Here is a 26,782-nt window from a genome sequence, read left to right as displayed (position 1 = left end):
CTCCCCAATTGAGATCATTTGGAGCAATATGGACAGGTCCCTCCAACCGGCACAGGATTTTGACTATCTAACATGCCACTTGGACAGAATTTGGCACAATATCCCTCAGGAACGACATACAGCAAGTCTATCAGTCACTGCCAAGCAGAATAGCTGCTTTCGTAAGGGCCAAAGATGTGCCAGTGCAGTATTGACTTTCTCAGTTTTTGAAGCTCTTTCTCTTGAATAAATCATAAAATTTTCTGAAATCGTAATCGTGTGTTTGTCTGTACATGTACATCACATCTATCGATTTCTGTCCCATTTGGATAATTCCTTCATAGTGCCCTTTTTTCCTCAGATTGTATTTTGCTGTTTAAATAAAAACAATATGTAAAGCTTTGTACAGGGTGTTCAAAAAAGTCTCTCCGCAGTGCCATATGATTGTTCGTGCGCCTGGGTTACTTCCCTTCAAGTGGACTCCAACATTCCACTGTTCCATTTATCTCAGCCAGCATCAGTAGTGTCGTTGGTGTGTGTTGTTAGTGTTGACATGAACGTTTAAGTTTCGTTCATTTGTTTTGTTTTTGTTGCAACCACACATACTGCTCGTGTTTCAATGTCACTGCTTACTGATGTTTCTGGTGATCACATAATTTCACAGGGATTTTTGCCTCCACGATCGCCTGACCTAACACCACCCGACTTTTTCGTCAGCGAAAGCAACCGACTATAAAAACCGTCAAAATCCATCGATGAATTTAAAACTGCAATATCCACTTTCACTGCTTCTGTTACAGAAGAATTATTAAAGCTTGTGTTTGGAAACATGATTAGACGAATAGAGTTTTGTATTCAACAACAGGGGGACACTTTCAGCATTTAATGTGAAAATTTGTAAGTAAAAATGAATATTCAATAAATTAATAATTTGTATTTCACTGAGTTTCATTTCGGTATATTCACTGCGGTTAACAATCATATGGCACTGCAGAGAGACTTTTTGAACACCCCATACATATAAGCTTAATCATTGTAGGGCAAAATCAGAAAAATTTCTAAAAGAAAACGACTGAGTGTGTAGCACTCAGAATCTACACCATTTGATCAAAAGTATTCGGGCACCACCAAAAACATATGTTTTTCATATTAGGTGAGTTGTGCTGCCACCTACTGCCAGGTACTCCATATCAGTGACATTGGTAGTCGTGAGAGAGCAGAATGGGGCACTCTGCAGAACTCACAGACTTCAAACGTGGTCAGGTGATAGGGTGTCACGTGTCACACATCTGTATGCAAAATTTCCACACTCCTAAACATCCCTATGTCCATTGTTTCCGATGTGATAGTGAAGTGGAAACGTGAAGGGACACGTACAGCACAGAAGCGTACAGGCCGATCTCGTCTGTTGACTGACAGAGACTGCCGACAGTTGAAGTTGGTCGTAATGTGAAATAGCCAGACATCTGTCAGACCATCACACAGAAATTACAAACTGCATCAGGATCCACTGCAAGTACTATGACAGTTAGGCGGGAGGTGAGAAAACTTGGATTTCACGGTCGAGTGGCTGCTCATAAGCCACACATCACACCAGTACATGCCAAACGATGCCTGGCTTGGTCTGAGGAGCGTAAACATTTGACAGTTGAACAGTGGAGATGTTGTGTGGAGTAACGAATCATGGTACACAATGTGGCGATGTGATGGCAGGATGTGGGTATGGCGAATGCCCGGTGAACGTGAACGTCATCTGCCAGCGTGTGTAGTGCCAACAGTAAAAGTCGGAGGCGATGATGTTATGGTGTGGTCATGTTTTTCATGGAGGGAGCTTGCACCCTTTGTTGTTTTGTTTGGCACTATCACAGCACAGGCCTACATTGATGTTTTAAGCACCTTCTCGCTTCCCACTGCTGAAGAGCAATTCAAGGATGGCGATTGCATCTTTCAACGTGATCGAGCACATGTTCATAATACACAGCCTGTGGTGTAGTGGTTACGCATCAATAACATCCCTGTAATGGACTGGCCTGGACAGAGTCCTGACGTGAATCCTGTAGAACACCTTTGGGATGTTTTGGAATGCCGACTTTGTACCAGGCCTCTCCTCAGTGCAGCACTCCATGAAGAATGGGCTGCCATTGCCCAAGAAACCATCCAGCACCTGATTGAACATATGCCTGTGAGAACGGAAGCTGTCATCAAGGCTAACGGTGGGCCAGCACCATATTGAATTCCAGCATTACTGATGGAGGCTGCCACGAACTTGTAAGTCATTTTCAGCTAGGTGTCTGGATACTTTTGATCGCATAGTGTAAGTTCTACTCTTGCGAACTACAATTTTTTTTTTTTTTTTTTTTTTTTTTTTTTTTTTTTTTTTTTTTCACTTAAAAGTGCTGTTTGCTACTCATTATTTGTGTAAATCCAAACAGATTTGAAAAACACACATCTTTAGTTTTCTGAGAAAATAAAACATATCTGGTATAAATTCTACACTGTGGCATTGTTTGAGTCTTGGCAAACATCACTGTGGTAGAAGAAAAACTAGTGACAAGTCATAATCACTATCTTGTCCTTTGAAGAACGTTTGTATAAACTTTAACTGCATTTGACTCATTTGCCTGCAGTACAATCTCCGCAATATCCAAAGGTTGTGTTTATTTTTCAGAAACTATGCCACTGCTGCAAAAAGCACACATCCTGTTACACAAAGTACTAAATCTTTGCTATAGTATTGTTTGTACACTACCCAAGATTTTTCAATATTTTTGTTATTAATTGTCCACAATATTATTGCACCTGGGAGCGGGAGCTTATCTTCAGTCAGTGCGTAATTGGCATTGGTAGTGTGTGTACAATTGACTTTAAAGCATTGACAGTGCGATGTGTTTTCCTTAGTCAGCATTGTATTTGTTTACTGTAATATCACCATGTAGTTCCAAAATAATGCTGAATTGCAATGATATGATTGAGTAGTATGTAGTTTGTCGGTGGTGGTGGTCGTGGTGGTGGTGTAATCGTCTCTCCCCCTACAATTTTTACCCCCCTCCCTCCACGGTTTCCTCCTTTACACGCCCGGATGTGTAATATCAACCAATCCCTTCTTTTAATAAAGTTGTGCCGTAAATTCCTTTTTTCCTGAATTTGATCCAGTACCACCTCATTGGTTACTCGATCTACACATCTGATCTTGCGCATTCTTCTGCAGCACTGCATTTCAAAACTTGTAGTCACTTGTCAGAACTGTTTATTGTCCACTTTTCACTTCTGTACAAGGTTGCATTCCAGACAAATACCCGCAGAAAAGATTTCCTAACATATTTATCTTCAATGTTAACAAATTTATGTTTTTCGGAAATGTCTTTCTTCCTTTTTCCAGTCTGTCTTTTATATCCTTCGACCGTCATCAGTATATTTTACTGCCAAAATACAAAATTTATCTATGAGTTTGTCTCATTTCTTAATATAACAATTTGTCTGAACTATAAATCTTTTTACTAAATTCTTCTTGCTTTCCTTCAGACCTCCTTCAGTGTAGAGGTGGAATAGCATCAGAGGCAGGGTTGTACCCTATCTCATTCCCTTCTTAACTACTGCTCCCCTTCCATATCCTTAGAGTATTATAGCTTATTGAATTGATATGTACATAATTTGCCAGCCGTTACTGGTGTATCATTTTTATAGTGAACCAACGTAGTGATCCATCTGGGCCAACTTTATTGTTGTTTTCGTATACTTCTCGTGAACCAATCTACCAAAATACCAGAATAACGACTAGTTACATTTCTTTACATCTCTGTCCACAGCATACATTACACCTTAATTTAAGAAAAAATAGGACTTCAGTTTCAGTGAAAGTTAGTCATTTGCTTTCTTGTTCTATGTGCAGGTCAGCCCACTCTTCTAAAATGAAAGAAGGCCATTCCGAAAACACTGACATGACGGCCGTATACCTGTACAGAAATATTTTTGTAAGTACCTATGTTTTATGTCAGTGACTGTTTCAAACATCTTTTCTTTTGTAGAAGGGACCAATGTTAAGTGTTGTGCTCCACTTATTCTGCAAGTATTTGGCATTATTAGGGGCTTTATATTTATAATATTTTCTGGCTGTAATCACTTTCCATAAAATTGTGTCGATCTGTAGACTACAAAATGTTGAACCAACATTTTGGCAACCTCTCCAAGTGGCGTTCATCAGGGTACATTATGTATTTTGGCAGTGCTGGAACACAGGAGAGTTTTACAAAAACTAACTGGAGATTTCCTGTGTGGAAATTCCAGACACCACAAGTGAAAGTGCATTTGGGTTTGAAATTGTAGAGAGTGTTAATGGGGGAGAGAGAGAGAGAGAGAGAGAGAGAGAGAGAGAGAGAGAGAGAGAGAGAGAGAGAAACATGGACACATGGCTTTATAAATCTTATATACTAAACACTAACACAGTTTCGAAATACGTGAACTGTAATAGTAATTCAGTGTTCTGTTACACATTCATGCACAGAATGCTGTAATAATTAAGGATACAAAATAAATATAATATAAAAGTAACCAGCCCTGATGTTGAGGATCATTTACTTCACTTACCCATTGATAAAAGGCACTACTTTTTGATGTCATTATACTATCCAGCCTTCATATTCAATAAAATTCTCCATCTTCTAAGAGAGTTGCCATTTATAATTTATTTAACAAAAGTTTAAGCTTTGGATACTTCCTTTAAAAATCGAAGTATAGGAAGTCTAAGAACATCACTGTCTTTGGTAAGGTTTGGACTTCAGTATTATCACAACAGAATTTTGAAATATTACAAGGCGCAACAGTGGTCATTTGCTTGAAATTGTATTGTAATTAACTAATAGATTTTCAATTACAGGCATTTAAGCTAAACTAATCACTTTTTGAGATTGTGAAAAATGGGTCTACAGTGTTAACTTTCTCTCTCTCTCTCTCTCTCTCTCTCTCTCTCTCTCTCTTTAGGTTTCAATTTTGAAGTACACATTTTTGTATGGTACCGTCTTTATAATGTCTTCAGATCCTGTTGTCTCCTGAATTAACAAATTTTAAGTGGTCTAGGGATAGTGTCTGTGACTTGTAATCAAAACGTCTTACTTGTAATCAAAACATATTCGGTCACAGGTTTGAAACCTGTCACCATTTAAATTTTGATTAATAATTGGCATTGGTGGCCGGAGACTTCAGACAGAAGTCACCCTCATTCTGCCAAGCCTTGACAAGGAGGGCAGAGGGGCAGGCAGAGGTTCAGGGCACTCTCTTGTCCTTGGAGTGGGAAACTGCCCCTGAAGGTGGAAGAAACAGCAATGATCAATGGTATGTGGATGCAGAAGGCAATGGAAACCACTTCATTAGAAACACACGACATGTATCCACAGGACATGTGGCCTGTAATTGAAAAAAGTGTCATGATGATCTCTCCATTGACAAAAGATTCCGAAATAGCCTCCCAGAAGAGACTGCCTAGGGGGTGACCATGAGAAAAACATTGAATAACCAATGAAAGGATGACATTCTACAAGTCGGAGTGTGGAATGTTAGAAGCTTGAATGTGTTAGGGAAGCTAGAAAACCTGTAAAGAGAAATGAAAAGGCTCAATCTAGATAGAGTAGGTGGCAGTGAAGTAAAATGGAGTGGAGACAAGGATAGTCAGATGAGTATAGTGCAATATCAACAGTAGCAGAAAATTGTATAACTGCAGTAGAATTTGTTATGAATAGGAAAGTGGGGCAGAGAGTGTTTTACTCTGAACAGTTCAGTGATAGGATTGTTCTTGTCAGAATTGACAGCAAACCAACACCGACAACAATAGTTCAGGTATACAAGCCGACGTCACAAGCTGAAGAGATAAGAGAAAGTATATGAGAATATTGGAAGGGTAATACAGTATGTAAAGGGAGATGAAAATCTAATAGTCATTGGGGGACTGGAATGCTAGGGGAAGGAGTAGAAGAAACGATTATTGGAGAGTTGGGCTTGGGACAAGGAATGAGAGAGGGAAAGGCTGATTGAGTTCTGTAATAAATTTCGGCTAGTAATAGCGAATACTCTGTTCAAGAATCACTAGAAGAGGAAGTATAGTGCACAGCTTGTGGCCTAGGGGCTAGCGTTGCTGCCTCTGGATCATGGAGTCCCGGGTTTAATTCCTGGCCGGGTTCGGGATTTTCTCTGCCCGGGGACTGTGTGTTTATGTTGTCATCATCATCATCATTTGTGAGAGTGACTAGATTGGATTGTGGGAAAGAATGGACTGTGTAGAAATTGGGACTTTGTACAAGTGCTGATGATCACGCAGGATGACGATGATTGTTTTGCGGTGTACTCAACCCCACGGAACAATCATCATCAGAAGGAAGTATACTTGGAAAAGGCCAGGTGATACAGAAAGAGTTCAGTTAGATTACATCATGGTCAGACAGACTTTCCGAAATCAGATACTGGTTTGTAATGCGTACCAAGGAGTAGATACAGATTCAGATCACAATGTAGTAGGGATGAAGAGTAGGCTGAAGTTTGAATGATTAGTCATAAAGAATCAATATGCAAAAAGATGAGATACAGAAGTACTAAGGAATGACGAGATAAGTTTGAAGTTCACTAAGGCAATAGACATAGCAATAAGCAATAGCACAGTAGGCAATACTGTTGAAAAGGAATGGACAATGCTAAAAAGGGCAGTCACAGAAGTTGGAAGGAAAAACATAGGTACAAAGAAGTTAACTGTGAAGAAACTGTGGGCAACAGAAGGTATACTTCAGTTGTTCGATGAAGGAGGAAAGTACAAAAATCTTCAGGGAGATTCAGGAATACAGAAATAAAAGTAGCTGAGGAATGAAATAAATAGGAAATGCAGGAAAGCTAAGTAGAAATGGCTGCATGAAAAATGTGAAGAAATTGAAAGAGAAATTATTGTTGGAAGGACTGACTCAGCATATAGGAAAGTCAAAACAACCTTCAGTGAAATTAAATGCAAGGGTGGTAACATTGAGGGTGCAATGGGAGTTCCACTGTAAAATGCAGAGGAGAGAGCAGAGAGGTGGAAAGAGTACACTGAAACCTATATGAGGGGGGAGATTTGTCTGATATGTTAGAAGAAGAAGATTTATAAGAGATAGGCATCCAGGATTAGACTCAAAATTTAGTAGAGTTTTGTAGGACTTAAGACCAAATAAGGCAGAAGGGATAGACAACATTTCATCAAAATTTCTAAAATCATTGGGGGGAGTTCCAACAAAATGACTATTCATGTTGTGTAGAATGTATGAGTCCGGCAACATACCATGGGACTTTTGGAAAAATATCATTCACCTATTCCAAAGACTGCAAGTGCTGAAAAGTGGGAGAATTATTGCACATGCAGCCTAACAGCTCATGTGTTCAAGCAACTGACAATAATAATGTACGAAGAATGGAAAAGAAAATTGAGGACGTGTTGAGATGACCAGGTTGGCTTTAAGAAAGGTAAAGGCACTAGAGGGGCAATTCTGACATTGTGCTTGATAATGGAAGCAAGACTAAAGGACAATCAAGACACATTCATAGGATTTTTCAGCCTGGAAAAAGACAATGAAAAATGGTGTAAGCTGTTCGAAATTCTGAGAAAAATAGGCGGAACTTGTAAGGAAAGACTGTAATACACAATACACACAAAAGGGAACAATAAGAGTGGAAGATCAAGAACAAAGTGCTCAGATGGGAAAGGGTGTAAGACAGGGATGTAGTCTTTCGCCCTTACTGTTCAATCTGTACATTGAAGAAGCAATGATGAGATAAAAGAAAGGTTCTGGGGTGGATTAAAATTCAAGGTGAGAGGATACAATTCACTGATGACATTGCTACCCTGAGCAAAAGTCAAGAAGTTTCAAGAAGAATTACATGATCTGCTGAATGGAATGAACAGTTTAATGAATGCAGAATGTGGATTGAGAGTAAATCGAAGAAAGATGAAAGTAATGAGAAGTAGCAGATATGAGAATATCAGGATTGACAGTCATGAAGTAGATGAAGTTAAGGAATTCTGCTACTTAATCAGCAAAATAACCAATGATGGATGGAGCAAGGAGGAGATCAAAAGCAGACTAGCCAAGAAAAGTCTACTAGTATCAAACATAGGTCTTAATTTGAGGATGAAATTTCTGAGATTGTACGTTTGGAGTGCAGTGCTGTGTGGTAATGAAACACGGACTGCTGTAAAACCAGAAAAGAAGAGAATTGAAGCATTTGAGATGTCATGCTACAGATTAATGTTGATAAGGTGAAGAATGAGGAGATTCTGTGCAGAATTGGAGAGGAAAGGGAAATATGGAAAACACTGACAAGGAGAAAGGACAGGATGATAGGACATCTGTTAAGACGTTAGGGAATCACTTCTGTACTAGAGGGAGCTGTAAAGGATAAAAACTGTAGAGGAAGACTGAATTTGGAATACATCCAGCACATAATTGAGTATGTAGGAGAGGAATTCGGTACTAGAGGGAGCTGAAAAGGGCAAAAACTGTAGAGGAAGACTGAATTTGGAATACGTCCAGCACATAATTGAGTATGTAGGAGAGGAATGCAGCCCGCCATTGAATTAATCAGAAGACTGATGATTAAAAGAAAAGTGGAAACAATTAGACCACAGTCTAATTAGATAGAATATTTATGTGATAATAATAAGAATGAGAGATACTTCACCAAATGTGAAAGTTGATAAATTTGTGTACACTTGTGGGGTAGTCATGATTCTGTATTTGTGATAGTCCTGGAGCACATTAAGTGGTTGTATTAAACATATGACCCCCCCCAGGTTTTGGCGTCTTCAGTACACACATGATTATAGAGTTCTCCTGTTGTACCTTTCCTCCTCGGGTCACACTTTCAGGTGTCGTTTCTGATTCTGATTTCCAGCAAGTCATCAGGTTGTCCATTTAAAAGGAAAGAAAATGGTGGTAGTTCTATACCAGCAAACTGAATTATAATCTTAATACAGTATAACCCTGCTTTTACGTTTCCGGAATTAACGTTTTCCTGCTGTTTACGACATTTCTTATCGGTCCCATCAAATTTCCTATGCCCACAATGTTAATTTGATTTTGCGTCAACATATTTTTAACTTTCCAGCGATTTACGCCATATGAAAACATGTTTGTGGACAAAATATGATGCTGGCATGATGTTGGCTGTCCAGTAGTGTTTACAAATATTAAGTGTTTAAGTTTCTTGACACCAGGGCACTCTTCTACTCAGCGGATTTGAACTGGTAAATGAGTAAAAGTTGTCTCAATTCGTGCCGTATCTCCCGCCGTTGCCAAACTCTAATGGTGTGGTGGCTGATGGAGTAACTGGGTTTATTCGAATGAAGATATCGTGACCAATCACAACCATTCTCAAACTGTTTCTACTGCGCAAATGCAGCTTTGTGATTGTTGTGATCATTGGGACAGCTTTTTCGAACCATATTTAGCGTGTTTTGGCTTATGGCCACTTGGAGCACTAGTTGACGCAGTCATTCACTTTGCGTTGCTCAAATGTTTTAATGTATACACAGCGACGGTTATGTATTGTATCCATGCTGAGCAAAACGTGTATTGAGAATTTATTCTCGTTGTCAAGTGCAGTATTTATGTATGTATTTTTTTGTGATGTTACACAAACAAACAATGAGAGTGATAGTTTGTGTGTGTGTGTGTGTGTGTGTGTGGTTTCCTACATAACTGATGAGGCACAGTATCTCATAACCTCAAAACGACAACTGCAGTGCAAGAGACACAGAATAACACACATTCAAACACCATACAAAATACATATTTGCACTTGACAACGAGAAAAAATTCTCAAAACGTGTCATGCTAAGCATGAAAAAACATGTAACTAGTGCAGTATTTCATTATTTAAATAAAGAATGACATGTACAGGCCTTCAAAAACATTGATTGTGACATGAAATTGAGTCAAATGTTCTTACTTCCCAGACAGTTATCAGTTTCAGTTACATCAGTGGTTTTTATTAGGTAATAAACTTTCATTAGATAGTGAAAAAGTCCCTGACAAGTCATTTGATGCCTGTTATGTACATATATCATACATAAAGTGCAAGTGGGTATCCTATACGTAACTTTTACAGCTTAAAATGTTATTTCCCACATTTTACTTTTTCCAGCGGTTTACACCATTTTTTTGAAGTTTGAAAAGTGTAAAAGCAGGGGTTTCACTGTATCTTCTAACCCAACTACATGCACTTGAATACATTACATGCAGACTCATGAAAGTACAGTTGGTTGGTTGGTTAGATTATACTCACAATGGTGGCAGTTCTGAACATAAGAGTCAAAAGAAGAATGAGTATTTGCTTTTCAATATTCCTGATCTTCTTTCATAATTTTCAAAACCAGCAACTTGGTAATGTCTACCAACGTTGAATGACAACTCCTCTTATTGTAGTCCTCTGGTTGATGCAGCTTTGTGCCTTTCAACATTTTCAGTAGTGAAATCCGTGGGTATAATAGTCCAAGGAATAAAGTATTTCTTCTGTTTCTGAATGTTGATGAACTTTTGTGACATATGTGTGAGTACAAACATTGTGTTCAATCAGTTTCTCACATTAAAAGTTTATTATTTTTTATTCATTAGCATTGTTGTCTAGCACATACATGGAATTATGTAGGAATGGAGTACTCTGAGATCCTGCTTGACACACTGTGATGTCGGTAGCTCTGTGCAACACGTCACCTGAAAAATACCTCAGAAAATAATAAAAATACAAAACAAATATCTGAACTTATACAGGTTATTATCTACCTATAAAAATACTTTTCTTGATTACTCACCTCTCATTTAATTATTATTAAAATTATAATAAAATTTGGTGTACATATGCTTGCTCATGTATAGACAATGAGGGTACAGAAAATTTTGCTTGTCTAATGCCTATGAGACACTTCCTGGAATTAAAGCAGCTGCATTCGGTACCCTCTCAACAATAAACATAGAGATGTGGAATGTATTAACAGGACAAACAAAGAACACAAAAAAATAAATGGCTGTATTCTGGCCATCAGCTGGTTTTTCTGTGAAATTGACATGATTTATATTCAAGAGTTTGCCCGTGGTGTAGGAGGAGTTATTAAGGAGGAATATCTTTAATCTGCATTTGAAAAATACTGCTATTATCTGTGAGGCATGTACAATTTCCACAGATTTCTACTTCTTTCTGTGCCAAAGTCCTTGTCATTAAAGGGTAATGCAGATCATTTTCCCTTCCACCATTGTACTTGTGAATTTCTGTGTTACTCTCAAACACAGCTGTATTGTTGACAAATTTTTTTACAGGGGAACAGATGTAATGTGAGGCACTGATTAATATTCCCAGCTTCTTAATGAGATGCCTGCAAGATGTACATGGGCGAACATAATTCTAATTACTTTCTTAATGTGATGAATACTTTTTGATTAAGTGAGAAGTTGCCCCAGAAATTATCCCATAGGATGTCAGTGAGTGAAAATATGCAAATTGTTATTTTACTGACTTCCACCAGCTCGCACATGTCTAATTGTAGCTAGATTGATGAGTTCTGTGGTGTACACTTGCAGCCACTGGCTACCAGTTTGCCACTTTTGGATCACATTTCTAGTTGGGCATTATTAAACCCACACATATGTGCACTGTGCAGCATGCTGAGAAGTTACACCACTATTTTACTAATTTTTGTTTTGGGAAGGACACATAATTCAATCAGTTTTGTTTTCCAATTATTTTTTCTTATATTTGCAATTTTTAGTATCACATTGTGAACTGTAGTCTTCAGTTATAACAGTCAGAGAGCAGACATGTTTACACTGAGTGGCTCTCCTGGCCTGATCAGCTAGTCTGTGACAAGTTACTGTGTAATGGATTCTATTGCTTGTAGTTCTTAGAATGAAGTTTTCATGAAGCAGTGGAGTATGCACTGATATGGAACTTTGTGTCAGATTAAAATTGTTTGCAAGCTGTGACGCAAATTCAGGACCATTGTCTGTCTGCAAGTGCTCTACAAACTGAGCTACCCGACCATGACTTGTGACCTATCCTCACTGCCTTACTTTGGCCAGTAGCTTGCATCCTGCTTTTCAAACTATCAGCACACACCCCAAATTTGATGATCCCTCTGTTCTTGACCAAGCTGTGTCTCCGCAATATCAGTTTTTTCAGGAGTGCTAGTGCTACAATTTTCACAGGAGGATGTCTGTGAAGTTTTAAAGGTAGAAGATGTACTGGCGAAAGAAAGGCTCTGGTGACTGGTTGTGTGTAATTCTCTGATAGCTCAGTTGGTAGAGCACTTGTCCACAAAAAGCAAAGGTCCCTGGTTTGAGTCCTAGTTCAGCACATGGTTTTAATAATTTTTGAGAATTTGACTGGAGTGGGCATTGTAACTCCACAAATGTTAGCTGCACAAAATAAACGTTTTTTTTTTTTCAGTTCAAATTGCTTATGTTGATTTTTAAAACACAGTTTGAATCTCCCAAGAAGTTTCACGTAATAGTTCTTTTTCAAACATTCGAGTGTGAGTTGCAGTAACCTGTGTGGATTAGTTTCATACGGTAACGGTAAGTGCAAGTCTGGGCTGAAGCTCGATAGGGTTGAAATTGTAGTTGTCCTTAATTATAGAATTTAAGACGCTCACTTTCATTTATCTGCTAAGTGGTAGATTGGAAATGGGAGATGGGATTACTGCTAGGCACACGACTGAAGTGCTTAACCTGCCATCATTTACCTGTATGCAGGTTCTGCACTCCCAACTAAACATTTTCCAGTTGCTTTCAATTAAATTTGTGAGTGTTAATGTTCACTGAAATATCAGCAAGATGGGATGGACAGTTACGGTGTGCACACTTCCTTGCATATACTGACAAGAGTGTGTTGTCTGTATTGTCATTGCCAGCATTTCAAATGTCTAATGTGTCTCCGCAGCGCTCCATCTCAAAAGGATTACTTTTGAGGAAGACTTCCTCTCACTAAGCATTTAGTTCATATTCTGCAGGGGCACTGGTAATTAGTGTGTATATGTAGATATAATTATGCTGTATAGTGCCATGAAAGCATTGTTGTAGCCTGTCATTAAGGTGGTGAATAGCACAGTTCATCCTAAATTCAGTCTTGTTAATAGTGAGAGAGATAATTAAAGAATATATGTGTTGGCGTGGGAGTGTAAAAATCTCTAGGCCCTTGAAGGTTCTGTGAGATGTTTGGTTATCCAGCCAAATGCAAAATATGCTCAATTTTATTGGGAGGCCAATATGTATTTTCTTCATTTGTTTTAATGTTTGAAAATGTGTTTTGTTGCCTAAGTGTTAGAACAGTGTGTGTGTGTGTGTGTGTGTGTGTGTGTGTGTGTGTGTGTGTGTGAGAGAGAGAGAGAGAGAGAGGTATTAATACAATGTCTTCTTTTTGTAATACAATTTTTCTGAGCATGTAAATGTTTCTATCTGTTTGAGTTGCCCTTTCTACTTCTGTAAGCATTGCCTCTGCAACTGCCTCATTGTCACTGATACCAGCTTAAGTGTGGATGTCCTCAGAGAGGTCAGCTCTTCTTTGTTCTCATTAGTTGCTAAATATATCCAGACTGTCTGATCTCTGGACAACAGGAACTGTAAGGTCTCTCATAGGTCGAAAATGTCAAGAATCCAATGGCATCCTGCCGGGTCTCCGTACCCGTTTAAGTTTCTGCAATTGGCCACTGAATGGTGCTATTGAGATTTAACATTACTGCTGTTCGAAAATTAACATTTTGGTGTAGTTAAAACATTTGCAGTTCAGAAACTGGCCAACTATATTGTCTGCAGGGAGTGTTTAAAGAAACAGTGCTCAGGAAATGGATTATATCTGAGTGGTTTCGTCGAATGACTTAAGATTTGCGTGAAAGTCTAACTCGATAACAGTACCTCAAATAGATTTGTTCACCTTTGCTAATGAGACACTTCCAGAAAAGACTACTCACAACTGCTTTGCAGAATCTGGTTGTGGCCATGCTTCTGTTACCGGTTTATTTCTCGAAGGCTGACCAAAATCAGTTGTTTCAAAAAACATGTGTGCTGTGTGCAACACGATTGAAGGCGGTCTGCATTGGCTTCCCATGAGGTAGAGCCATCCTTAGGCATATTAGAGACTGTAGCACATTTGATTTTGCGTCAACATTTAGTAGCTGTGAATAAGATCTGTTCCCACTGGCTTTCACACAATTTGGCCAAAGTCTGAAAACAGGCTTGTGTCACTTTGTGTGAGAAATGCTTTAGGAAATTCAGCTGAGGAAAACAAAATCTGTTTATAACGTTATAGCGGGAGACGAAAACTGGTTGTATTTGTAAGAATCGGAAACAAAGAAGTGGTCATCTGTTTGGGTGTCCTCAGGTGAACCAAAACCAAAAGAGGGTCCTGGAAGCATTTTGCTTTCAATTTTGGTTACACTCAGCACATTGTAACCTTTGCTAAAAGAAGGATTGAAGAACAGCTAATGCTGAATGGTACACAACAATTTCTTTGGCACAAATCATTGATGGAATCGTGTAAAAAACAACTGAAAACATCACATCATTCTTCATCACTCAATGTCAGTTCTTGCACATCACATAAGTTATTTACTGGAGCAAAATCCATCAAATTAATGGCTCATTGTCCACATTCACTTGATTTATTGCCAAATAATTCCGTTTTGTTCCCTTGTGTCAAACAAAAAATACTCGGACAGCAATTTTGTGCCAATACTGGAGTGGAAATTTTTTTTTTCAGAATTGGTTCAAATATGTGCAGAATTGAATAAATTTAAAGGCAACTGTTTTGAGAGACAGTAAAATTATTTTTACAAAAAGGTGTTTTTCTTCCGTTGTTTTTGAAAAAACTTGAAAGGCAGCCGCTGCACATCATTTTGGTACTATAGCATCATAATAAATGACTGAGTGCTGCCAGAAAGCCTCTACTTTTTTATGGTTTTATCGTTTTCAGAGCAAAGTGCAGGAGATATTGGACCATAGTAAAACAGCTTCAGAGGGCAGGAGAGACAGTTCTGGGAAGAAACCCTCAACATCTGAAGCAGAAAATGGAAGAACGAAGAACAGATAGCATTAATTTCCATATGGTGATGCATAAGGTGGATGTAGACAGTTAGGTTATCTGACTTAAAAGGTAAAATGTTTGATGGTATTAAAAATGTAAATAATAGAACATAATAATAGAGTGCTATTAACTGTGTACCAGTGTGTCGGGGGTACTTATTACGTTCCCATTAGTCATCCCATCCATTCCAGTCAAGTCCAGAATGGAGCCATCGAGTCATTCTGATGCCCACTGCATCTGTCGTTAATTACAACATTGCTCTCTGTCAGATGGATCTTCTTAAGTGTCATTTATCCCAGATTGTATGAAAGCAAATATGGACGTATGAGCATGTGCTGACAATTCACTGTTGTTTGCTTGTATCTGTGGCTAGTTGTACACACTGAAGGGACCAGGAGAGAACACAGTAAAGTAAGCTTATATGTTTTTTCACTGAGTGCCATACAGGTGTGACTCAATAGAATTCTGGTTACGGTTCTGGTATAAAACTCTGAGATTGACATAGGACTATTTTGCATGGTGGGTGTGTTGTTCTTGATTCAGCAAGCAAAATGTAACAGGAAAAGAAAAATGTATTAATAGATGTCCAAATTTCTATGCAGGTGTGCAGCGCTTCTCTGAACTGCAGCTCCGTTCTTCCTTAGAATTATTCCATTATCTTGCAAGTACTTTAATTGACACTTCAAGCTGGCTTCTTGTTAGAGCTGAGGAGAAAATTTAAAAGTAGAACATTAATTACTGACATGCACAATTAAGACACTTACATAAAGCTTTTGGCCACAGTCTTCATCAGTAAAAGATAGACATGCACCATTTTCACACACAACCAGGCACACCTCATGCACACACGACTGCCAACCCCAGCATCTCACGCCGGACTGCATTTCAGTCCGAGATGCTGAAGTTTGCGGTCGTGTGTATGAGGTGTGTTTGCTTGTGTGTGTTTGTGTGTTGTATGTTGTATGTTTCTCTTTTACTGATTAAGGCTGTGGGCTGAAGCTTCATATTAGTGTCTTTTGATTGTGCCTGTCTGCAACTTGATGTGTCTTCTTTGTGGTAAGTAGCAATCTGTCTTTTCTTACATTGATGATATTCCTGCCTGGAGTTTCCATTTTTTGAATGGCAATTACTGACAAGCGACATAGCCTAAAGAATAGATAGCATTTACACACTGCAAATGGAGAAATTTACAAATGCCCTAAATAGTTCCTGATGTTTGCAGTGATATATGTAAAGCACAGATTTCATTAATGTACATGTAAGGAAGATAATGTCACTAAAGTACAATTATTGAAATGTGAAATATACACTCCTGGAAATTGAAATAAGAACACCGTGAATTCTTTGTCCCAGGAAGGGGAAACTTTATTGACACATTCCTGGGGTCAGATACGTCACATGATCACACTGACAGAACCACAGGCACATAGACACAGGCAACAGAGCATGCACAATGTCGGCACTAGTACAGTGTATATCCACCTTTCGCAGCAATGCAGGCTGCTATTCTCCCATGGAGACGATCGTAGAGATGCTGGATGTAGTCCTGTGGAACGGCTTGCCATGTCATTTCCACCTGGCGCCTCAGTTGGACCAGCGTTCGTGCTGGACGTGCAGACCGCGTGAGACGACGCTTCATCCAGTCCCAAACATGCTCAATGGGGGACAGATCCGGAGATCTTGCTGGCCAGGGTAGTTGACTTACACCTTCTAGAGCACGTTGGGTGGCACGGGATACATGCGGACATGCATTGTCCTGTTGGAACAGCAAGTTCCCTTGCCGGTCTAGGAATGGTAGAACGATGGGTTCGATGACGGTTTGGATGTACCGTGCACTATTCAGTGTCCCCTCGACGATCACCAGTGGTGTACGGCCAGTGTAGGAGATCGCTCCCCACACCATGATGCCGGGTGTTGGCCCTGTGTGCCTCGGTCGTATGCAGTCCTGATTGTGGTGCTCACCTGCACGGCGCCAAACACGCATACGACCATCATTGGCACCAAGGCAGAAGCGACTCTCATCGCTGAAGACGACACGTCTCCATTCGTCCCTCCATTCACGCCTGTCGCGACACCACTGGAGGCGGGCTGCACGATGTTGGGGCGTGAGCGGAAGACGGCCTAACGGTGTGCGGGACCGTAGCCCAGCTTCATGGAGACGGTTGCGAATGGTCCTCGCCGATACCCCAGGAGCAACAGTGTCCCTAATTTGCTGGGAAGTGGCGGTGCGGTCCCCTACAGCACTGCGTAGGATCCTACGGTCTTGGCGTGCATCCGTGCGTCGCTGCAGTCCGATCCCAGGTCGACGGGCACGTGCACCTTCCGCCGACCACTGGCGACAACATCGATGTACTGTGGAGACCTCACGCCCCACGTGTTGAGCAATTCGGCGGTACGTCCACCCGGCCTCCCGCATGCCCACTATACGCTCTCTCTCAAAGTCCGTCAACTGCACATACGGTTCACGTCCACGCTGTCGCGGCATGCTACCAGTGTTAAAGACTGCGATGGAGCTCCGTATGCCACGGAAAACTGGCTGACACTGACGGCGGCGGTGCACAAATGCTGCGCAGCTAGCGCCATTCGACGGCCAACACCGCGGTTCCTGGTGTGTCCGCTGTGCTGTGCGTGTGATCATTACTTGTACAGCCCTCTCGCAGTGTCCGGAGCAAGTATGGTGGGTCTGACACACCGGTGTCAATGTGTTCTTTTTTCCATTTCCAGGAGTGTATATACAAGGGGTGGTCAAAAAGTTTCTAGCCTGAGATAGTTACCGTAATGTCTCACACAAACACCACCTACTTTTATTGTGGGTATGCAAGTTAAATTTAGCAGCTCCAGCTTCATTAGTTTTGGCACTAGGATGCGTTGTATACCATAGTCTAAGCAAAATGGTGACTATCAAAGAAACAGGAACTGTACTGTGATTGAATATCTTAATTTGAAGGGAATGACGCAGAAGGAAATTGTGGAGGACATGTTGAATACACTTAAGAACAGTGCTCTGTCTTATGCAACAGTGAAAAACTGGGTGTCCGACTTGAAATGTGGAAAACGAGTGTGGAAGATATGCCTAGGAGCGTGTAGTGGGAATTCTGCCACCGAATGTATCAGGATGACCAAATGGAGTGGGAAGAGGTAGAAGGCACCGTATTAAGACTCGTCCAAGCTTTCCAAATGATTTATTGTTTCCAACTACAGTGCTGTGTTCCCCTGTATCACCGAGTCCTGCAATGCTGAGGACACCACTTCGCTGTCTGCGGAACGGATTGGCGCGGAAGGGCTGCCTCAGCAACCTGTACATGTACTGTGTGTCGCCCTTGTATGTCAGCGGAGTTGCGTCGTCGTCAGGATGCCGGCAGTTGACTCAGCGGTCGGCGTCCCTGCCGACTCAGCGCAATTCTGTGTGAGCCACAGGCGGCCAGCTGCGCGCTTCTCGCCGGTGTGCCTGAGATCGTGGTGACAAGAAGCGAATTCAATCCGGCGTCCGAATCTGCGACCCTTGCCTCGGGATGACTCCAGCGTGTGTTGGAAGCCAGGACAACTGCCCGTGGTAGTGAGCCGTGGCGTGGCCTGCCGCTGACTGGCTACGGACCCTGCGTCGGCCTCGGAGGGTCGAACCAGCGACCTATTGTGTTACACTTAGTTCCATTGATTAAAATCCCGCTCCCCTCGAGCTCTATATGTTTCGCTTCTGCAAATACTCCCCTCTCAAAACAACTTGCTACTACTACCAAATTCTCATAGGTGGAAAAGATCCAATGCATCCCAACCCGTTGCAAGCTCAATTTTGGCTCCACGATGTCCCTTGGACAGTCATTCCTTTCCGCTGGCTAAAAATAACTGCACCGTGCATGTGTCCCGATTGGTACTTACCACTCTGACTGGACATACTGTTGCCTTCCCTCTATGGCAGCTTCGTAATTCCTCCCTTGCCATCTCGGCATACCGGTTTCTAGTTGCCGAGATCAGCAATAACTCTTTAGTTTTCACTTCCACGAACTTGCTCAACGCTCCCCACTTTACTGGATATGAATGGACCATGTAACACTGAAACCTCGCATTCTTCCCCATAACCCGGAATTGGACCAAAATATACGCTCATGCTGACCAGTTGTTCCCTTACTGTTGTGACATGGTAGAAAAATGGCAAATTTTGCTCACTGGGCTCCATTATTATATATAACCCCGACAGTAGTTCCTTTTGCGCCTTGCGCAACCCGCGTAAATATTGGTCCGGCGGTAACAAATCGGTACTTATCTGGCCTGCATGATGCAGCACTTCTTGCAGATTCGTTATTACTCCTTGTACATCCCACACACTGTCAGCTACTCCTTGCAAAAGTCTGGTTAACACCACCCTGCTATCTAGTACTACTAGATGCCGCTGTAGGGTTCCCAGGTTATGATTTATTATGTCTTCCAACGCCTTAGGGTATTCCACTACCTGCTCTGCTAATGTGCGTAGCAACCGTGTGTTATTCAGGACTTCCCCTTCTAATGTCCCTATCGGAGTTGTATGCCAAGTTCCTGCTGCCCTACCTTCATCTGTGAGTTGCCTCACCGCTTCCACCGTGTTGTTCAGTTCCGTTATATTGCTTCCGTCTGTGGTTCCAAAAATTGTCTTTAAAATTTTTCCCCCTGTGTTCAGCCATCCTCGTTTCCGTCTTTCCCATGGCACTGCTTCCTCCATCCGTCCTGCCTGCTTCCGTAGCGTCTTATAAGCCTCGTGCAATTTCTTATACTCCCCTGCAACTTCCTCCAGTATTCCCTTGCCCTCTGCACATTGCCTAAGCTCTTCGAACACTTCCTCAAGCCTCCTTACATCATTCTGTATTTCCCATACACTCCATACCAACCTTAATGCCCACTGGTGACTTGACACCAAATCTTCCTGCCTTGAGTAAAGCACACCCCCATCCAGGTGCTGCACCTGTAAGGCGTCCACTCCAATGATGAAGAGATGAATCACTGCCAACGCTCCCCCTTTCAGTGACCTGAGGACAGGGATCACCATCACCATTCCTCCCTCTTCAAAAGGACTGCTGTCTGCAGCAGGCTATATTCGAAAATACATACAACATATGAAAATACAATGCCTAATTACTCTAAGCAAACCCAGTGATACATGGCACGAAAACGAAAAGACTACAAATACTCTACTACTTTCTGGATCGTAAAGCATACAGTACTTACTGCTGTATTCTATCTTCATTATTTTCTGTGTGCTTAGCACCTCTCTTCCCTCTCTCTTTCTTCCTGTTTCCTTCCTGTGACATGCCTGAAATCACATCCGGGCAACCCTTAAATGGCCGTCCCCGCCCAATGTGTACTATCGTCGTTCTAGTTGGATGCTGAAGCTTAACATTAATTCGGGATGTGGTTTTAACAACTTGGTATGGCCCTTGATACATCGTGAGGAACTTCTTCCTTTTCCCTTTTTGTGCATAGGGGGGCTGGACAGCATTACCCATTGCCCCACTCTGTACTGTGGTAAACTTCCTTTCCGCTTTACTGCATCTTCCTGCCTTTCCAAAGCCTTTGTATTTGGCTTTTGTATCTGTTTCCAAACATCCTGATTTGTTCTCGCGAATTGATATACTGATTCACCAGTCCTTCCTTTCTGTAGCTTCACTAAATCAAACGGTGATGGCATTTTTCACCCATACACTACCTCATATGGAGACAAACCGGAATTTGTATGGACTTTTGCATTGTATGTGCATACAATATCCTTCAAATACTCGTCCCACTGACAGTGATGAGAATCGACATAAAAATTCAGCATCTGTCCTTCCGTTGGCCTGTGGATGCAACACACTCGTCCGCAACTTCTTTACGTTCAACAATTCACACAGTTCCTTCATTAAATCCAACATGAAGTTGATCCCCTGGTCAGTAATTATTGTCTCCGGTACACAAAACTTCAAAATCCAGTTGTTTACTAACACTTGCGCGACCATTGCTGCCTGTTGATTTGGCATAGCCACCATCTCCACATACCTCGAAAAATGGTCTATTATTGTGAGAACAAATCTGTTCCCCAATGGTATTCGCCTAAAAGATCCTAAGACATCAATCCCCAACATAGAAAATGGACATGTTGCTTCCTCGAATCGTTGTAGCTGCATCTGTTTCCAACTAAAATCCGCTCTCTGCGCACATGGTATACAATTCTTCACATACTGATCCACATCTACTTTCCTACCTCTCCACCAATACCTCTCCGTCATTCTCCTATTTGTCGCTCTACACCCTCCATGACCAGGTAACATGTGATCATGTGCTTCCTTTAAAACCTCATCCCTTAACTTCGCTAGCACTACTACTACTACCCGTGGCCCTAACTTCATTACCCTGCACAGAAGACCATCATACATATTTTTTTGGCTGTGTCCAGTTCGATTTGCAATCGTTGTCCGTGTCCTGTAGTTCTTGCCTTACTGCTAGGTCATAACCTATGACTTCTACTATTGCCACCTTTCCTACTTACTGCATCCGCATTACTGTGCTTCTTCCCAGGCTTGTGCACCTTCTTGTAGTCAAATTCACTGAGTCTCACAGCCCATCTAGCGAGTCTAGTGAACTGATCCTTCAACCCCAACAACCACTTCAATGCAGCATAACCTGTCATTACTTGTAATCTTCTCCAATATAATATCATTTGAAATATGAGATTCCATAGATAACGCTAAGCATCTCCCTCTCGATTGTTGAGATTCCTCTCTGTTTCATTCAACTGCCTAGACGCGTAGGCTAAAGGATGAGATTTTCACTCTGCAGCGGAGTGTGCGCTGATATGAAACTTCCTGGCAGATTAAAACTGTGTGCCAGACCGAGACTCGAACTCGGGACCTTTGCCTTTTGTGGGCAAGTGCTCTACCAACTGAGCTACCCAAACACGACTCATGCCCCGTCCTCGGAGCCTGCTCCCCAGCAATTATAACTATGCTCTATAATACCATTCGCAAGCCAACACTACAGTTTCTTCACGGCTTTTGGAACCTATGGATGATCGTGAATCTTTTTTCTAACGCTTTGCGGGACTTTCTTGAGGTCGTCAATTATGAATGACGTCCTCCTCTGCTGTTAATGCTAGCTGTTCGCAAATCGTGTGGTATGACTCGTTCGAATTTTTTTTCCAAAAACGAGTGGTATTGTGGGGCCTAATTTTGTGATTCCCTTGCCCAACACTAGGCGGTTTTCTCTTCTTATTAGGTGATTGAGACTATTAAAGCCAATCTTAGCGCATCCATTTGGTTAGTGCTGTATTACCTGTAGAATTTTCTTTCTGTTTAATTTTGCTTATTGTGGATGTCAGCAGTGTTTCTCTGTGTTATGTTATTTCCTCCTTAAGGCCGTTTCCAGCTATAGCAGGTTGCAGTGATTGCACTATTTGTTGTTTATAATATAATAAGTGGTTTCAATAGCTGATACGTTGGGTTTTGTGCTTAAACGTCTCAATCTGAATTTTTTTTATGATCCGATTTCGGGAGTCTATGGTGGTTCCAATTTTCTCCTGCTTTTTGTGATTTATAGCTGTGGTTCATATAGTGTCAGGTAGGCCTACTCATTAGCCATGCTGTCGCCAAATTCAGTCTCACTTAAGTATGTGGGTACCTATAGTGTACATATTATGTGATCTGAGAGAGAAGTGCCATAGTCATTTCTGAGTCTGTGTGACAAGAAGTTTACCATTTTTCTTGTTCTATTTTTTTTCAGCAAATATTGTGGATATTTGCTGAGTCTCCTGTGACTTTAGCTCGGCCGAGTAGGAGTATGTAATTAACGAGATCAATTGGCAGTTGCTCGGCAGGAGGTACACATATTGCTGTGTCTCTTATACTGTGCTCTAATTTTTAACACGATCGCGTGGTGAATGTTTAGATTTTACGGCAGGTTGGGTAGTATTGCAGCTAGGTGTTTGCTATGAAGGACTGCAATGCATCTATTTCAGCTTCTGCCACAGTCTTGTTAGGGTTTGTCAAGTTGGTGACAGATATAGTTGTGTAGATTGATTTCTCTGCCTCAGCGTCAGGTATGTGCTATGACTATAATGCTAGTAACTTCTCTTTCTCGTACTAAGTCTTCAAGTAGTTTCTTTTTCGTGCAGAAACCCAATGTGTTGACAAAGCAGTTAGTGGAAATATCTGTCTCAGGCTTGTTCGTGGTGTCTCGTGCTAGATTAGTTTTGGGCCTCCTTGTCCATCAGCTTGGCGATATAGATGTGGATCCGTATGTGAAGTACACAGTGCAGTCTGAAATGGTGGCAAGTACCTTGTCTGTTGGTTGTTTGTGACTATAGATAACTCGAACTTTTCAATAGGTCCTGGAATGATGTCTGAAATTATGAGCACGGAATTTTGCTTTAGTTTCCCAGTGCTTTTAGCTCCTTTTCAGTATTTTCGTTTGCTATATCGCGGCCAACCTCGGTTATCACAATGGTGAACGGGAATCCATGTGATTCCTCTTTTGCTTACAGTTTGGCATGCGGTGTTATTGGTGTGATGGTTGCTTCAGATTGGTAAGTAACACGAACCGTTTTCTCGGGTCTCGAAATATGGTGGGTGTGCTTTAATGTTAGCAGAGATATTTCGGGATTTTTGGTGAACGTCTTGGTGTACTAGGCAATTGTTTTAGTGCAGGTTACAGCGATTTGCATGTTTCTTTGCCGCCTTCTTCGTTTTTTGTTTACTGTAAGGTTTGTTAAAGTGCCATAAAGGTATGTTAGATGTACTGGAGCCCATCCGCATCCAAACAGTTCTAAACTTCGTTCTTCATGAAAGTAGGTTTATGTAGTGGAAAGTTGTTTTTTTAAAAGTTCTCGATAAGATGTAGATTGGTGAGTGCGAACATTTTGTATTTAGAGTATCATGTTTGTGGCTGCTTTGCCTGTTTACTGTGGCTTTGTTGTCTGGGTTTTCGGTTTGTTCCTATAGTTTTGTGTTGTTGGAGATCTAGTGCAGATGGAGTCCTTTGCTTTAGTTTGGTGTGTTGAAAGCTGTTGCTGCATATTGGGAACAGGACGATCTGTATTTCCCACGCCCTGCTTGCGAACCGTCGCACTTGGCCTCGAGTTCTGCGCCTTTAGCCTCGCCAGATGCGGGTTGGTCGTCCCTCGCTGTCTGTCGCCAAGTATGACTGTGCAGACTGCTGATCCCAAATCTGAAACGCTCTGACAATGCACACAATCGGTGCTGTATTTGAAAGGAGTGGCGCGAGTTACACACGATGTAGTTGACAGCAGTTATGTCTGAGTAACACGTGTGTTCCGTAACAACCAAATACATCTTTTCGAGTAATTTCGCATGTGAGAATGCTTCTAAAGTAGTTCGTTTCCATAATATCATAGGAAAGGTTTTAATATGTGTATTGGTTCCAGAAATTAATGCTTGGTACTCCATGAGTGAATACGTCGTAACATAAGATTTCCTGGCCACCAATGTGTGCTAGCTCGTTCGCCTCTAAAGATCGGGACGTGAAAGAAGCGGCTGTAAGCAGCAGCAGGGAGTGGCCAATGGTGGGGCTTTCAGACCTCTCCTGGTTCTGGCTGGCTGAAAGGCCCACGTGTTGAGTGATTTCGTGGAGAGGCTAGGAGCTCGGGAAATCGACAAGGTGGCCGTCGGTGTTCCTAAGGTTGATGTGGATGGTCGCAGGCTCTCTGGAGCGGAGTTTGTGTTGTCAAGCGGTTATCACTTCAGAGTTCTGGAGTGAAGGATCGTACACTATCAAGAGAGTTACGATTTCGGCACAGAAAGCGGACATGACATTCCAAAGTGTGATCTCGTTGACGTGCATCGATTACTGCTGTTGTTCTCTGCGGATGTTGCAGAATAATGAGTGGACATTTTTGCCAAGCTGTGTCTCACGGAACGGTCAGTGATACTAGCTAAGTGGCAGTGTTGGTAAGGTTAGAATTGGCTGATTTGGCTGGGATAATTTGATGCGATAATCTTAATTTGTTATCTAACAAATTTGGGGGTGATGTTTCTTGAGTGACCGTTTCCGTATTGTCTCTGAACTGTATATTTTGTACAGTCAGTCGAACATAATTTACTGAACTTGGCTGTGAATGTTCCCGGTCCTGTGACCAGATCTTGCTGGAGGTAAGTAGGTGGCGACAGGGCTATTAATTACTGAATCTTGAGTGATGAGGTTTGATCCTGTCTGGTTGGCGACACTTTTTTCGGACTGACTTTATGCGTGTATCGATGCAGGACACTTATCTGGGTCCGCCAGTAAGCGTCTCAAGGTGCCATGTGACGGTTCAGGCGCGCCTCGCGCCACCAGGAGTGCTGTGACATGGAGCGCGGATAAGGGTAAGCTGCTTCATATGAACAGCGCAGTGAACGCATTATCGTAGCCGAGATAGACACGAAACCCACGCCTACCACAGTAGCACAAGTTTATATGCCAACTATCTCCGCAGATGACGAAGAGATTGAACAAATGTATGATGCATAAAAGAAATTATTCAGATAGTCAAGGGAAACGAAAATTTAATAGTCGTAGGAGACTGGAATTCGATAGTAGGAAAAGGAAGAGAAGGAAAAATAGTAGGCGAATATGGAATGTGGGTACGGAATGAAAGAGGAAGCCGCCTGGTAGAATTTTGCACAGAGCATAACTTAATCAAAGCTGACACTTGGTTTAAGAATCATGAAAGAAGGTTGTGTATGTGGAAGACGCCTGGAGACACTGTAAGGTTTCAGATAGATTATATAATGGTAAGACAGGGATTTAGGAACCAGGTTTTAAATTGTAAGACATTTCCAGAGGCAGATTTGGACTCTGACCACAATCTATTGGTTATGAACTGTAGATTAAAACTGAAGAAACTGCAAAAAAGGGAATTTGAGTAGATGGAACCTAGATAAACTGAAAGAACCAGAGGTTATAGAGAGCTTCAGGGAGAGCATTAGGGAACGATTGACAGTAATGGGGGAAAGAAATACAGTAGGAGAAGAATGGGTAGCTTTGAGAGACGAAATAGGAATGCCAGTAGAGGATCGAGTAGGTAAAAAGACGGTGGCTTGTAGAAATCCTTGGGTAACGGAAGAGATATTGAACTTAATTGATGAAAGGAGAAAATATAAAAATGCAGTATTGATGTGGGCATTGCACGGTCCATATATGTTGTCACCTTGCAAGTAACTTTACCACATTTCTTAATTACTTTCTGTAAACGGAAATATTTACAAATCTGGTAACGCTTTCTGTGCCAATGAAAACAGACTAAAGAGCTGTTGCTACCTGAGTGGATAAGACACATATTGATTCATGATGTAAAGTGGTAGAGACGAATGGTAAACTTGAGTGGGAAACGCCCTTTACCTCCTTACAGGCCTTAACCCTTAACTACTCTAGTGAAATGCTCTTACGCTAAAACTCAAGTGGGGACTTGGAATATCCCAGTAAGTAACTGAGACAATAATGTAAAGAACTTTTATCTGAAATTGAACTTTTATAGTTGAGTACTTCAACCTTTTTACACATTATAGCTGCAATTAGAAACAGTTCTGATATACTAGAAATCTGTTATAGGGACAAACATGTTCTGAGAATTTTTTGCACCTGTTTTTGGTTTTCTTGTCTGCAAATCTTTGCACGCATGCAGCATATTGCTTTCCTCATGAGTTGTGGCTCAGAAGATGTTGAGGCAAGAGGAATACCTCCAAGTTTAATAACATCATCTCTCAGTTCACGACTTAGAGGTTGGCCATCT

The 26,782-nt window shown here is 41.4% G+C and overlaps 1 protein-coding gene across 1 annotated transcript in view; it reads left to right on the top strand.

Annotated features, from left to right (window-relative positions):
* The window catches only part of LOC126443298 (uncharacterized), a 98,235-nt gene extending 83,103 nt beyond the window's left edge, over positions 1-15,132 (top strand). Inside the window, exons 7-8 of the mRNA XM_050090910.1 lie at positions 3,869-3,950; positions 14,947-15,132. Of these exons, the coding sequence (XP_049946867.1) occupies positions 3,869-3,950; positions 14,947-15,063 (199 nt within the window). The 3' untranslated portion in view covers positions 15,064-15,132. The remainder of the gene's footprint in view (positions 1-3,868; positions 3,951-14,946) is intronic.
* Positions 15,133-26,782: the final 11,650 nt, after the last annotated feature.

The sequence above is a fragment of the Schistocerca serialis genome, unplaced genomic scaffold (genome assembly GCF_023864345.2).
Source record: "Schistocerca serialis cubense isolate TAMUIC-IGC-003099 unplaced genomic scaffold, iqSchSeri2.2 HiC_scaffold_1444, whole genome shotgun sequence".
Classification (NCBI taxonomy): Eukaryota; Metazoa; Arthropoda; class Insecta; order Orthoptera; family Acrididae; genus Schistocerca; species Schistocerca serialis.
The sequence above is the reverse complement of the archived record's forward strand: the minus strand, read 5'-3'. Positions and strand labels throughout refer to the sequence as shown.